The following is a 14,111-nucleotide window of genomic DNA, read 5'->3' as shown; positions in this document are numbered from 1 at the left end:
TATGAAAATTTCATTTCTTAATTAACATGGATTAATTGATCAATTAGTGAAATTGATTATTGATTCATGCATTGTATTTGGAAGTGAGTAAGTGTGCAAAATTTCAAGTCATTTGGACAATAGGAAGTGGATTAAATATCGATTACAAGATTTGAAACCAGACAACAAACAGGCGAAGCTAATACAGTGGTGTGAAAAACTATTTGCCCCCTTCCTGATTTCTTATTCTTTTGCATGTTTGTCACACAAAATGTTTCTGATCATCAAACAAATTTAACCATTAGTCAAATATAACACAAGTAAACACAAAATGCAGTTTTTAAATGATGGTTTTTATTATTTAGGGAGAAAAAATCCAAACCTACATGGCCCTGTGTGAAAAAGTAATTGCCCCCTTGTTAAAAAATCACCTAACTGTGGTGTATCACACCTGAGTTCAATTTCCGTAGCCACCGCCAGGCCTAATTACTGCCACACCTGTTTCAATCAAGAAATCACTTAAATAGGAGCTGCCTGACACAGAGAAGTAGACCAAAAGCACCTCAAAAGCTAGACATCATGCCAAGATCCAAAGAAATTCAGGAACAAATGAGAACAGAAGTAATTGAGATCTATCAGTCTGGTAAAGGTTATAAAGCCATTTCTAAAGCTTTGGGACTCCAGCGAACCACAGTGAGAGCCATTATCCACAAATGGCAAAAACATGGAACAGTGGTGAACCTTCCCAGGAGTGGCTGGCCGACCAAAATTACCACAAGAGCACAGAGACGACTCATCCGAGAGGTCACAAAAGACCCCAGAACAACGTCTAAAGAACTGCAGGCCTCACTTGCCTCAATTAAGGTCAGTGTTCACGACTCCACCATAAGATAGAGACTGGGCAAAACGGCCTGCATGGCAGATTTCCAAGACAAAACCACTGTTAAGCAAAAGAACATTAGGGCTCGTCTCAATTTTGCTAAGAAATATCTCAATGATTGCCAAGACTTTTGGGAAAATACCTTGTGGACTGATGAGACAAAAGTTGAACTTTTTGAAGGCAAATGTCCCGTTACATCTGGCGTAAAAGGAACACAGCATTTCAGAAAAAGAACATCATACCAACAGTAAAATATGGTGGTGGTAGTGTGATGGTCTGGGGTTGTTTTGCTGCTTCAGGACCTGGAAGGCTTGCTGTGATAGATGGAACCATGAATTCTACTGTCTACCAAAAATCCTGAAGGAGAATGTCCGGCCATCTGTTCATCAACTCAAGCTGAAGCGATCTTGGGTGCTGCAACAGGACAATGACCCAAAACACACCAGCAAATCCACCTTTGAATGGCTGAAGAAAAACAAAATGAAGACTTTGGAGTGGCCTAGTCAAAGTCCTGACCTGAATCCAATTGAGATGCTATGGCATGACCTTAAAAAGGCGGTTCATGCTAGAAAACCCTCAAATAAAGCTGAATTACAACAATTCTGCAAAGATGAGTGGGCCAAAATTCCTCCAAAGCGCAGTAAAAGACTCATTGCAAGTTATTGCAAACGCTTGATTGCAGTTATTGCTGCTAAGGGTGGCCCAACCAGTTATTAGGTTCAGGGGGCAATTACTTTTTCACACAGGGCCATGTAGGTTTGGATTTTTTTTTCTCCCTAAATAATAAAAACCATCATTTAAAAACTGCATTTTGTGTTTACTTGTGTTATATTTGACTAATAGTTAAATGTGTTTGATGATCAGAAACAGTTTGTGTGACAAACATGCAAAAGAATAAGAAATCAGGAAGGGGGCAAATAGTTTTTCACACCACTGTATAAGTGTGGTAGAAATGGCCTCTTCCAGCAGCAGCCCAAGCTTCTCCTGGTTGCTCTCCCAGGCCTGACCATGCTTAGCTTCAGGTGGATGACCTCTTTTGAAGTGCAGGTGGTATGGCAAACCACGAAACCGACAGTTCGATCCAAACTTCTAAATCACGGTGTGCCACTCAGCAAACCACTTAGCCTTTTCTTCTCCCAGATGCAAAAGGTCAATGCGAACAACCGCAACATATCCTGATCTTTCAAGTCTCTTTGTATAAACGTATCTGCTAAATACAGTACTAAAGAAGACACGGTACAGCATTTTCTAAAAAAGAAAATGTAATTAGAATCCAGTAGAGTTTGGATTCCAGACCATAGCAGGATGTTAAAAAGGACACCTCAGAGAGAGTGCAAGAGCTTCAAGGATTTCAAAGTCGTAGGCCTAGCGAAGCTTTCTGGAGCCGCCATTCAAGAGAGCGAGCAAAGGTTCAGCCAAGAGGTGGGGCAGCTGTGAAACCCACGATTACTCATTTAGTCCCCAGCTCATTCCTTTTCCAAACATCAGTTCAACAGTACCATTACAGTTCAGTGTGCAAAAACATTTGGGAATGCGTGTGTGTGTGTGTGTGTGTGGCTGATTGGATGAGACATCAAAGCCGGGGAGGTTGCATGTGTAGCAATTACGCTAACAGAAGGCCCATTCATGCTGCCATGAGATGGAATGTGCACTATCATGTGCACCCTCGGCGACTTCAGTGCGCTCCTGAAGTGCTTCAACCAGGACAAAGTAAACAGAGAAGAAAGCACCGGCTGACCAGAAAACACCTTGTAGAAAACTTGGGACAAGCCAGCATTTGTGAGGCTGCTAGGCCACCCGACTTATTTGTAGTGTGTACCGTATGCTCGGCCTCTGTGGTTTTCAGAAAGGCAGAACTAGCTAGATAGACCGGCCACTGCTTTAAATACATATTGCTGATCATATCTGGAATTCGGTGTCCTTTCCTTGACATGTTGTACGTGAACGTCCCAGCTTACTCACTGTCACCGTATCCACGTCCAAATGTGAATGTGATATTTTTTTTTTATCTATATAAAATCCACCTTAATTAAAGGGTAAAGGTGTAATGGACTGGGGGTCCCAAAGCACTTTGTCCCAAACACTTCCAATAATGGCCACTAGAGGGGGATATGCCATCAAACACTGGTGAACAATAAGGGCAAGCCACGGCTTATTTCACATACCTAAAGAACAATAGAGCATAAAAAGCAAAATGAAGTTGCCTAAGACAATAAGGCAAATAAAGACCCAAAACAAGAATGCAAAGAGTAGTCAAAAGAGACAGCAAACGGCTTGAAAATCCAGAAATACACAGTAAGCAGAGTAGAAACCCAAAATGAACCACCAGGAACTATGAGAGACCCTCTGGATTTATGGGGTGGAGAACAGTTCCTGGTAGGTTGGCCCGGCCTCTTGGGGGACCATGCATAAAACACATAGAAAATAACAAAAGCAGCTTATATACACAGACAAAGGCAAAACTAAAGAATGATGCACATTGACAGCATAAATCAAGGAATCAAAAATGAACAAAAGAGATGTAAAACATGATTTTGAACCCCAGCCAGGGGAAGAACAAAGTGTCTGTGTGTCTGTCTGGTTTCTTGTCTCTCTGTCATTTTAACAGATGGCACTTCATGAACATTTGTGGTAATAAAATGCATTGCATTTGTCATTCCAACAGACGACGCTTCACAAACGTTAACACTGCTTATATGAATCCCATACCAAAGGGAATATAACAGACATATATGCATTGAATTTTTTATTCCAACAGATGGCACATCATAAACATTAATGTTGCTTGTACGAATTCCATACCAAATCATATAACAGAGACGGATGCATTGCATTTGTCATTCCAACAGATGTTGCTTCATAAATATTAACACTGCTTGCATGAATCCCATACCAAATGGTATATGACAGACATATATGTATTGAACTCTTTATTCCTACAGACAGCGCATCACAAACATTAACACTGCTTGTACGGTGAATCCCATGCCAAATGACATATAACAGAGACATATGCATTGAATTTGTTATTCCAACAGATGATGCATTATAACATTGCTTGTACAAATCCCATACCAAATCATATAACCGAGACAGATGCACTACACTTTTCACTCCAACAGATGGTGCTTCACAAACATTAACAATGCTTGTATGAATACCATAACAAATGGTTGATAACAAAGATATATTCATTCAACTGTTTATTCCTACAGACAACACATCACAAACATTAATACTGCTTGTACGGTGAATCCCATGCCAAACGGCATACAACAGAGACATATGCATTGAATTTGTTATTCCAACAGATGACGCACTATAACATTGCTTATACGAATCCCATACCAAATCATATAACAGAGACAGATGCACTGCACTTTTCATTCCAACAGATGGTGCTTCACAAACATTAACAATGCTTGTATGAATACCGTAACAAATGGTTTTTAACAAAGATATATTCATTCAACTGTTTGTTCCTACAGACAGTGCATCACAAACATTAACACTGCTTGTATGGTGAATCCCATACCAAACGGCATACAACAGAGACATATGCATTGAATTTGTTATTCCAACAGATGATGCATTATAACATTGCTTGTACAAATCCCATACCAAATCATATAACCAAGACAGATGCACTACACTTTTCACTCCAACAGATGGTGCTTCACAAACATTAACAATGCTTGTATGAATACCGTAACAAATGGTTTATAACAAAGATATATTCATTCAACTGTTTATTCCTACAGACAACACATCACAAACATTACTACTGCTTGTATGGTGAATCCCATACCAAACGGCATACAACAGAGACATATGCATTGAATTTGTTATTCCAACAGATGACGCATTATAACGTTGCTTGTACAAATCCCATACCAAATCATATAACAGAGACAGATGCATTGCACTTTTCATTTCAACAGATGGTGCTTCACAAACATTAACACTGCTTGTATGAATCCCATATAAAACAGGATATAACAGAGACAGATGCTCTGCAGTCTTTGACACGTCTACATCAGCCCCCTGAAGACTGTTTCTGATCTATCAGACAGGCGTTTGGGGGCTTTTTCTTGACCATAGTGAGGATTCTTCTCTCATCAGTAGTCGAGGTCTTCCTTGGCCTACCAGTCCCTTTGTGATTACTGAGCCCACCAGTGATTTCTTACTTCTTCATGTAGAGAAAAGCTAAGCAAAATGACACCTGTTAATGGCTAACTAAAAAGATTACAATATGCAAGTGTGGTGTTACGGGTCTACAGCTCGCTTAGCAAAGGCCATTTAAATAAATGATCACCGTGCTCGCGGTTTTGTGAGGGGGCGTAGTGGTTGTAGCAAGCCGCGGGGCGATCTGCGGTGTGGGCGTTTCTCACCGAGTGCACAGGTGAGGAACTGCCCACATCCGTGATTGTTCCCATGGCTAATGTGCTACAGCTGCTATGGCCCCTTGCTGTATAAAAGGAGCGCGAGTCGGTTGGAGAGGGGAAGAAAAAGACGAAAAAAAGAACAAAACGGAAGGAGTGAGAGAAAGAGACGGAGGTTGCTAAAGAAAGCAGGAAGTAAAAGAGAGAGCGCCGGTACGGAAGAGCGAGCGAGGGAGAAAGCAGGCAGCTGGGAGGCGAGCCCACGAAGGGAGTGTTTGGCCGACACTCAGTGGGGCTGAGAAAGCGGTCACTCCTGCTGAGCGACTAAGTAGCTGGAGTGACCAGTGGAGGAATCGACTTGACCGTAGAAGTAGCGGGAGTCGAGAAGCCTTTGGGCTGGTGTAGTCTCAGTGTGAGTGCCTTGGCCGCTGGGAAATAACCGAGCCTGACGAAGCCAAGGGTCGAAGGGCTACCGGACCTGATTGAAGGTCAGCTGATCCTGCAGGTTGGCGACTCTCCTGTAGAGCAGACCAGATGGGCGTAGCAGGGGAGCCGCCATTGAAGCAGAAGACACCGGGCTTTTGGTTTTAACATATTACTTCCTGTACTATTTTACCTCGTTGTTTTTAGAGGATTTTTCTATTTATTGGTTTTAACCTCCACGATTTCTTTTAAGGATTATTTATTTCATGACGATTTTGGGACTCACTGCACTATTTATTGAACACCGTTTTTGTTTTGATATTTTTAATAAAAGCACTATGCACTTTTTTTTGAACCATCCCCTTGCTCAAATGTTGTCTCACTGTTTAGCTGTTTAGCTAGTGTTGGGTTCAAGGGCTTCCAAATATCAGATGGGAGCGTGGAGCCAGAACCCGCATCATCACAGCAAGCTTTCGAGGCAACTCAGGCCCCTTCTTGATTACATCTTGCCTGAGTTGCCTTGCAAGCGTGCATATTGCAATCTTTTTAGTTAGCCATTAAAAGGTGTCATTTTGCTTGGCTTTTTTCTACACTCATAATGGCTAACACGGTACAACACCCTATTTACTTCTCCATGATATTCCAGACAGTTAATTTTGGTCATTCTAAAGTGTTACTGATGTCTCTAATGGTTTTATTCTTGTTTTTCAGACTCATAATGGCTTCTGTGACTTCCATCGGCACAGTCCTCATGTTGAACAACAGGCAGCGACAGACTCCAAAGGGCAGGTAACCCACCTGAGGAATCACAAACACCTGTGATGCCAATTGCCCCAACCATTATGGTGCCCTGAAATGGGTGAACCGTGAAGAAAAAGTCAAAAAGGCAAATCTCCTTAAATTAAAGTCTGCACTGCGCACTTTAACCACAAGTCTAAATTGTTTGATTTGTCATTTTAAACCGTGGAGTGGAGGGGGAAATCGAGGAAAAATGGGCCTTTGTCTCAGACATTATGGAGGACACTGTATAGGTCAAGGATGGCGCAGACTCGTCAGAATTTACAAGAGGATTAAGATGTGTTATTTTACTAAAACACAGCAAACACTGCTGGCATGGAGGTGAATGGCTGTAACGGTCAGGACTGCGGTATCTCCTGGCGTTAGTAGATTTTTACATTTTTTCTTTTGGTCTCCGGGCAGCCAATTCATTCTTTCACGTAGCTGTGGATGGCAGCCTCAGAACACAAAGTGAGAAGCCACGTCATTAATGTCTGATCGCAGAGTTTGCTTGGCTCCAAAACCTCTCGTGTTACCACAACACAACTGGACAACTGCCTAGATAATCTTTTTTTTTTTTGTATTCCGTCTTTCTGCCCAGGAATGGCCGAGAAGCGAGATGTATTATCTCTGTTGGATTTTCTTTTGAAGTAAATAACTGCACCCAAAGGGGTTCGTTTTTCTACAGGATTACCGCAAAGATCTGATTTCTGTTGTCTATGGCCTTCAAGTATTGGAAGCCTTTGATTCCATTTTGCCAGTGTCGTACTGAATTGTTCAGTTGTTGGGAGAGGAAAAACATCTGCCTAGTTTGGGGCTCAAAAATGAATTAACTTTACAGAGCGTGTGGTGGGAATTCCTCAACCAACTTCACACTGGCCATGAAGTTCACCTGTCATCTTCTTGCTCACTCGCTCGCTCTTCTCAATAATTAGCCCCTCAACTTAAGAGTTATGAGACCCATCACTTGATGACCGGAAAGTTCATATCCACATTTCAACCATCTGTGTTCTACAGTTTAGGTGGACCATCCTCTGAAGGACACGACAGGAACAAAGCGTTCCTCTCCCTCTAATTTACCTCTTAAAAGTTATAAAAGTCAGCCGATAATGTCTGAATAAGAAAATGGACTTCACACTTTGGGCAGCATGGTGGTGCAGTGGGTAGCGCTGTTGCCTCGCAGTTAGTAGACCCGGGTTCGCTTCCCAGGTCCTCCCTGTGTGGAGTTTGCATGTTCTCCCCGTGTCTGCTTGGGTTTCCTCCCACAGTCCAAAGACATGCAGGTTAGGTGGATTGGTAATTCTAAATTGTCCCATGTGTGTGCCCTATGGTGAGTTGGCACCCTGCCCGGGGTTTGTTTCCTGCTTTGCGCCCTGTGTTGGCTGGGATTGGCTCCAGCAGACCCCCGTGACCCTGTAGTTAGGATATAGTGGGTTGAATAATGGATAGATGGAAATATCACATAGCACGGAAAGAGATCCAATTAAGCCCTGCATGGATGGCTATGCCAGGAATGGTAGGACTCAAACATTCTAAAATATGTAATCTGAAAACACAGTCCTTTTTAATCTAAATATTCAGAATGTATTGTACAACTGCAGCACTTTGTTTGGATGTTCTCTCCGTGTCTGCGTGGGTTTCCTCCAGGCGCTCCGGTTTCCTTCCACAGTCCAAAGACATGCAGGTTAGGTGGATTGGCAATTTTAAATTGTCCCGTGTGTGTGCTTGGTGTGTGGGTGTGCCCTGTGGTGGGCTGGCGCCCTGCCCGAGGTTTGTTTCCTGCCTTGCGCCCTGTGTTGGCTGGGACTGGCTCCAGCAGACCCCCGTGAACCTGTAGTTAGGATATAGTGGGTTGGACAATGACTGACTTCACACTTCCAACAGTCTGCTGCATACATCTGCTGGATTCGCTGTGATGTTGGTTTTTACAGCACTGCGTAGTTGGTGATTTTCCATTAGGCTCTACCAAAGGCCCAGCTAATAAGGACACCTGAGTCTAGTGTGCAGCGTTTGCCACACGTGGCTCAATGGCCCTGCTGACCACTCTCTCCCAGGATATTAAAACCTCTTCTTCTGGTCATTGCTGCAAAAGACGCTGGTCAGGTTACTCAAAAATGCTGCAGGCCCGTACCTTATCTCCCCTTCCACACTCAGGTAACTGCGCAGACCCGTCTTCTACAGTCATGGCCAACAGTTCTCAGAATGACACAAATATGAATTTTCACCAAGTTTGCTGCCTCGGTGTTTATGACGGCCATTGGTGTCTCCTCCAGAATGTTCTGAAGAGTGAGCAGATGAAATGCAATTAATTACACAGTCCATCATTGCCATGAAAATGAACGCCACCAAAGGACCTGCTGATGTCACTTCAGTGATCCTCTCGTTCACACGGGTGAGAGTGTGTGACGAGGACAAGGCTGGAGGTCACTCTGTCGTGCTGACTGAGTTAAAATACTGTATAGAGGTGACGAAGACTTCAGGGTACCCAAGAAAGTCCAGCAAGTGCCAGGACCGTCTCCTAAAGGTGATTCAGCACCGCCCGGGCAGAGCTTGCTCAGAAATGGCAGCAGCAGGCAGGTGGGAGGGAGAAGACCACCTTTGGAGGATGGCCTGGTGGGTGTCAAGAAGGGCAGCAAAGAAGCCAAGAAAAACATCAGGGACAGACTGATATGCTGGGATTGGACTGCTGAGGACTGGTGGGGGAAAGTCATTGTCTCTGATGAATCCCCTTTATGATTGTTTGGGGCATCCGGAAAAAAGAAAAGGTGAGCGGCGCTACCATCAGCCCTGTGTCACTCCAACAGTAAAGCATCCTGAGACCATTCATGTCAGCCAAGGCAGTGGGCTCACTCACAATTCTGCCTAAGACAACAGCCATGAATAAAGAATGGCACCAAAACAACCTGCGAGAGCAACTTCTGCCAACCATCCAAGAACAGTCTGGTGACACACAATGCCTTTGCCAGCATGACGGAGCACCGGGCCATAAGGCAACAGTGAGAACTAAGTGGCTTGGGGAACAAAACATCAAAATTTGGGCCAGGAAACTCCTCAGACCTTCATAATCCCATTGAGAACTTGTGGTCAACCCTCAAACACAAACCCACCAATTCTGACAAACTCCAAGCATTGATGATACAAGAATGGGCTGCCATCAGTCAGGATTGGGCCCAGAAGTTGATTGCCAGCCTGCCAGGGTGAACTATAGAGGTCTTGAAAAAGAAAGAAGGGCCAACACTGCAAATATGGACTTCACATCATTGTCAATAAAAGCCTTTAAAACTTCTGAACTGCTTGTAATTCTACTTCAGTAAACCAGAGAAACATCTGACAGAAAGATCTGAAGCAGCAAACTTTGTGAAAACCAACACTTGGGTCATTCTCAAAACCTTTGGCCATGACTGTAGAGTATTGGCAGACATCTTCAACCAAACTTTGGACCTGTGTACTGTCCCTGCCTGCTTCAAGACCTCCACCATCATTCCAGAGGCCAACAAAATCAAAGGTCACAGGCCTGAATGACTACAGACCAGTAACTCTAACCTCTCTGGTAAGGAAGACCTCTGAATGATCTCAAGACTGCTACAGGCACCATTCTGGGCCCATGTCAGTTTGCACACACAGCCAACTGATCTGTGAATGGTGACGCAGTGAATTCAGGTCTGAGCTTTATTTACCAACACCTTGATAAGCCAGCGTCACATGTGAGGGTCTCATTTATGGACTTTATAGATCTGCTTTTAATACAATCATCCAAGAGATCCTAGATAAGAACCTCGCCCAGTTCAACCTGCCATTGGATTACAGACTTCCTTGTAGACTGGAAACAGAAGGTGAGGATGGAGCACACATACAGTATGTCTGACCCATTAATGCTTAGTACTGGTCCGCCGCAGGGATGAGTCCTTTTTTCATTACTCTCCTCATTATATACAAATGACTGGGCCTCTGGTGGTCCATATATCATACTTCTTAAATATGCAGATGACATCACAAATATAAGCCTCATTTTAAACAATGATAAGCCCATATGTAGTCACAAGGTGGACAATCTAACATTGTGGTGCAGCCATAATACAGGGCATCATGGCAATGCCTAGGTCTCTGTTATATATAATGTTTGGTAGGGGATTCGTAAAAGCAGTGTTAATGGTTGTGATGTGCCATTAGCTGGAACGACAAATTCACTGTGTATGCCTCTGTTATATGCCATTTGGAATAGGATTTGTACAAGCAGTGTGAATATTTCCAAAGTACCATCTGTTGGAATGACAAATGCAAGGCATACAGTATGTCTCTTATTATATGCTGTTTGATTCAGGATTTGTACAAGCAGTGTTACAGTTTGGGAAGCGCCGTCAGTTGTAGTGACAAATTCAATGCATTTTATTACAACAAATGTTTGCATTGTGCCATCTGTTGAAGAGACTGCAGACACAACAACCAGACAGACACAAAGAAACTTTGTCATATCTCAGCTAGGGTTGCTCATCTGGCTGGGTTTCAAATTCATGTTTTACATTTCTTTTGTTCATTTTTCATTCCCCTGATTTATTTTGTTTACGTGCATCATTTGTTAGTTTATCAATCTGTTGGAATGATAAATGCAATGCACAAGTTTATTTTATATACTGCTTGGCAAGGGATTCGTAATTCCTCTGTTCAACGCCTCTTAGTATGAGATTCGTAAAAGCAGTGTTAATATTTGCAAAGCACCATCTGTTGGAATGACAAATGCAATGTGTATGACTCTGTTATATGCCATTTGGTATGGGATTTGTACAAGCAGTGTTAAAATTTGTGGAGCACCATCTGTTGGAATGACAAATGCAATGCATATGTCTCTTATTATATGCTGATTGATTTGGTATTTGTACAAGCAGTGCCGTCAGTTGTAGTGACAAATTCAATGCATTTTATTACAACAAATGTTTGCATTGTGCCATCTGTTAAAGAGACCGAGACACAGCAACCAGACAGTCATATCTCAGCTAGGGTTGCTCATCTGACTGGGTTTCAAATTCATGTTTTACATTTCTTTTGTTCATTTTTCATTCCCCTGATTTATGTTGTTTACGTGCATCATTCGTTAGTTTATCAATCTGTTGGAATGATAAATGCAATGCATAAGTTTATTTTATATACTGCTTGGTAAGGGATTCGTAATTCCTCTGTTCAAGGCCTCTTAGTATGAGATTCGTAAAAGCAGTGTTAATATTTGCAAAGCACCATCTGTTGGAATGACAAATGCAATGCGTATGCCTCTGTTATATGCCATTTGGTATGGGATTTGTACAAGTAGTGTTAAAATTTGTGGAGCACCATCTGTTGGAATGACAAATGCAATGCATATGTCTCTAATTATATGTGGTTTGATTTGGGGTTTGTACAAGCAGTGTTACAGTTTGTGAAGCGTCGTCAGTTGTAGTGACAAATTCAATGCATTTTATTACAACAAATGTTTGCATTATGCCATCTGTTAAAGTGACAGAGACACAACAGCCAGACAGACACTTTGTCATATCTCACCTAGGGTTGCTCCTCTGGCTGGGATTCAAATTCATGTTTTAAGTTTCTTTTGTTCATTTTTCGATTCCCTGATTTATGTTGTTTATGTGCATTATTCGTTAGTTTAACAGTCTGTTGGAATGATAAATGCAATGCATATCTGCTTGGTAAGGAATTCGTAATGCCTCTGAGTATGAGATTCATAAATGCAGTGTTAATGATTGTGATGTACCATTAGTTGGAATTACAAACGCAATGTGTATGCCTGTGTTTAATGCCATTTGGTACGGGATTTGTACAAGCTTTGTTAATATTTGTAAAGCACCATCTGTTGGAATGACAAATGCAAGGCATATATGTCTTTACTAGGTGCCACTTGTAAAAGTGGAGTGAATGCTTTGCGATGCGCCTTCTGCTGGAATGACACAGGCACAGCAAGAGAATGGACACCCAGATACACAGACACTTATTCTTTGATCAAAGCGGATTTTGTCAGAAATATTTCTCCACAGTTGTACAGAATCATCATCCTTAATTTTCTCTGTATTTCACTTTGAAGTAAATGATTGTGTCTGTTATGTGATTACTATCAGTCTGGATGAGATGCAGGCCTAAGTAATGTTCAGGATTTTTGAAAATGAAGTTAATGATTTAATTATTGAATTATTTCATGTGTGAGTTGAAGTATTTTGGTTGATCTTTTCAGACGACTACTGTCTGATCTATCCTGTCACCAAGACCCTAGTTATGCGCTCTTACTCTCAGGCTACACATGAGTTTTGTATTTTGGGAGGGCATCATGGCTCATAGTAGACAATACAGTAAATACATTTATGAGGGTTTGTGTAGGGTCTCAGTTGAATTACAAAAATAATCACACATTTACATAGATTGTTCTAAAAAAGTACACCTTAAAATCTAAAAATTCTGTAAGACATATGAAAGGATTTCTAATAATAAAAATCATGACAGGAACTTTTAAGGGGAAAAAAGCAGTCTGACAGCAGCTGATATTTATCTATAGTCACTCGTCATGACCTCTTTTTCTTTAATTTTCTTTCTTCTGAAGCCAATATTTTATACTTTATACCTCATTCATGAGAGAGAATCGGTGAGCACACCCACCTGCTGAAAGATGGAGCGCCGTAGGCTTAGAAAGAGGGCTCTTTTTTTTCTTTTTAATCAAGCAGTCCCCGATGAAGACCACCTGCTGTGAACCGTTTTTTACATTTTTTTTTTTGTATTTCTTGTAGATGCTGAATTGTCGGCCACTTCACCTCTGTGTGTCTATTCCTCAGCCAACTGGGCAACCGGCTTACGTGTAATAATGGAAGAAAGGGACAACATGACTTTATACTCACCGCCGATCATTTCGCTTTCTTCTGAAGAGCTTTTTGGTGTGGCTGATTTCAGCATCGTTCTGAAAAGGCTGATAGACCTGAAAGAGCAAATTGAGAAATGGGGGGGGAATGAAAAGCTGCCAGACTTATTAGTCCTGAAAAAGAACTTCAAAAATAAGACCTAAAGCAGGAGAGGCTTCTCTCATTGCCGTGTTATGCTTCTGAAAGCTCACATTGACTGCTGGTCCACTACATGTGCCATGAGAAGGCAGCGGGTAGTGAGCACGGCGGAGGGAGGCAGGCAGGCAGGCAGGCGGGCGGGCGGGCGGTTAGTGCAGTCCAGCAGCAATGGCACTCGATAGAAACTGAGGATCACTTAAGGCGATAAACCCACCAATGTGCACATTTCATAAATATGGAATGACTTCACCAGCCCTGTCAATGGCCAGCATTCACTGGAAAAAGCTACAATGCACAGTTACCATCCATGACGTTTGGGATTTTTCCCTGATTTCCCCTTCTGCACAACAGTTTAAAATTACAAATCAAACAAATCAGACATTGCCATTAAAGTGCCCATTGCAGACTTCCATTAAAGGGGATTTGCAGACATTTTGATCACATCATGCAGAAATGATATTTTTTTTTCCATTCAGTCCATCCAACATAGCACTCATGATGAAGCTTATATATACATTGTCAAAGACGGCTGGGGCGGCGCAGCCGGGACGCCCAGAAGGACCGGAGGAGGGCTTGCGTCTTCCCCAGACCATGTGTGGGCGACTGCCCTGGTTGCTTTAGGGACCACGGGTAGGGAGCTTG

The 14,111-nt window shown here is 42.4% G+C and overlaps 1 protein-coding gene across 3 annotated transcripts in view; it reads right to left on the bottom strand.

Annotated features, from left to right (window-relative positions):
- The window catches only part of ctif (CBP80/20-dependent translation initiation factor), a 423,275-nt gene that overhangs the window by 195,194 nt on the left and 213,970 nt on the right, over nt 1-14,111 (bottom strand). For all 3 annotated transcript variants that reach the window (XM_039759672.1, XM_039759673.1, XM_039759674.1), the window contains one exon: nt 13,311-13,387. In XM_039759672.1, coding sequence (XP_039615606.1) covers nt 13,311-13,387 — 77 coding nt within the window. The remainder of the gene's footprint in view (nt 1-13,310; nt 13,388-14,111) is intronic.

This window comes from Polypterus senegalus, chromosome 7 (genome assembly GCF_016835505.1).
Source record: "Polypterus senegalus isolate Bchr_013 chromosome 7, ASM1683550v1, whole genome shotgun sequence".
NCBI lineage: Eukaryota > Metazoa > Chordata > Cladistia > Polypteriformes > Polypteridae > Polypterus > Polypterus senegalus.
Note: the sequence above shows the minus strand (reverse complement) of the source record. Positions and strands in the feature narration are given on the sequence as shown.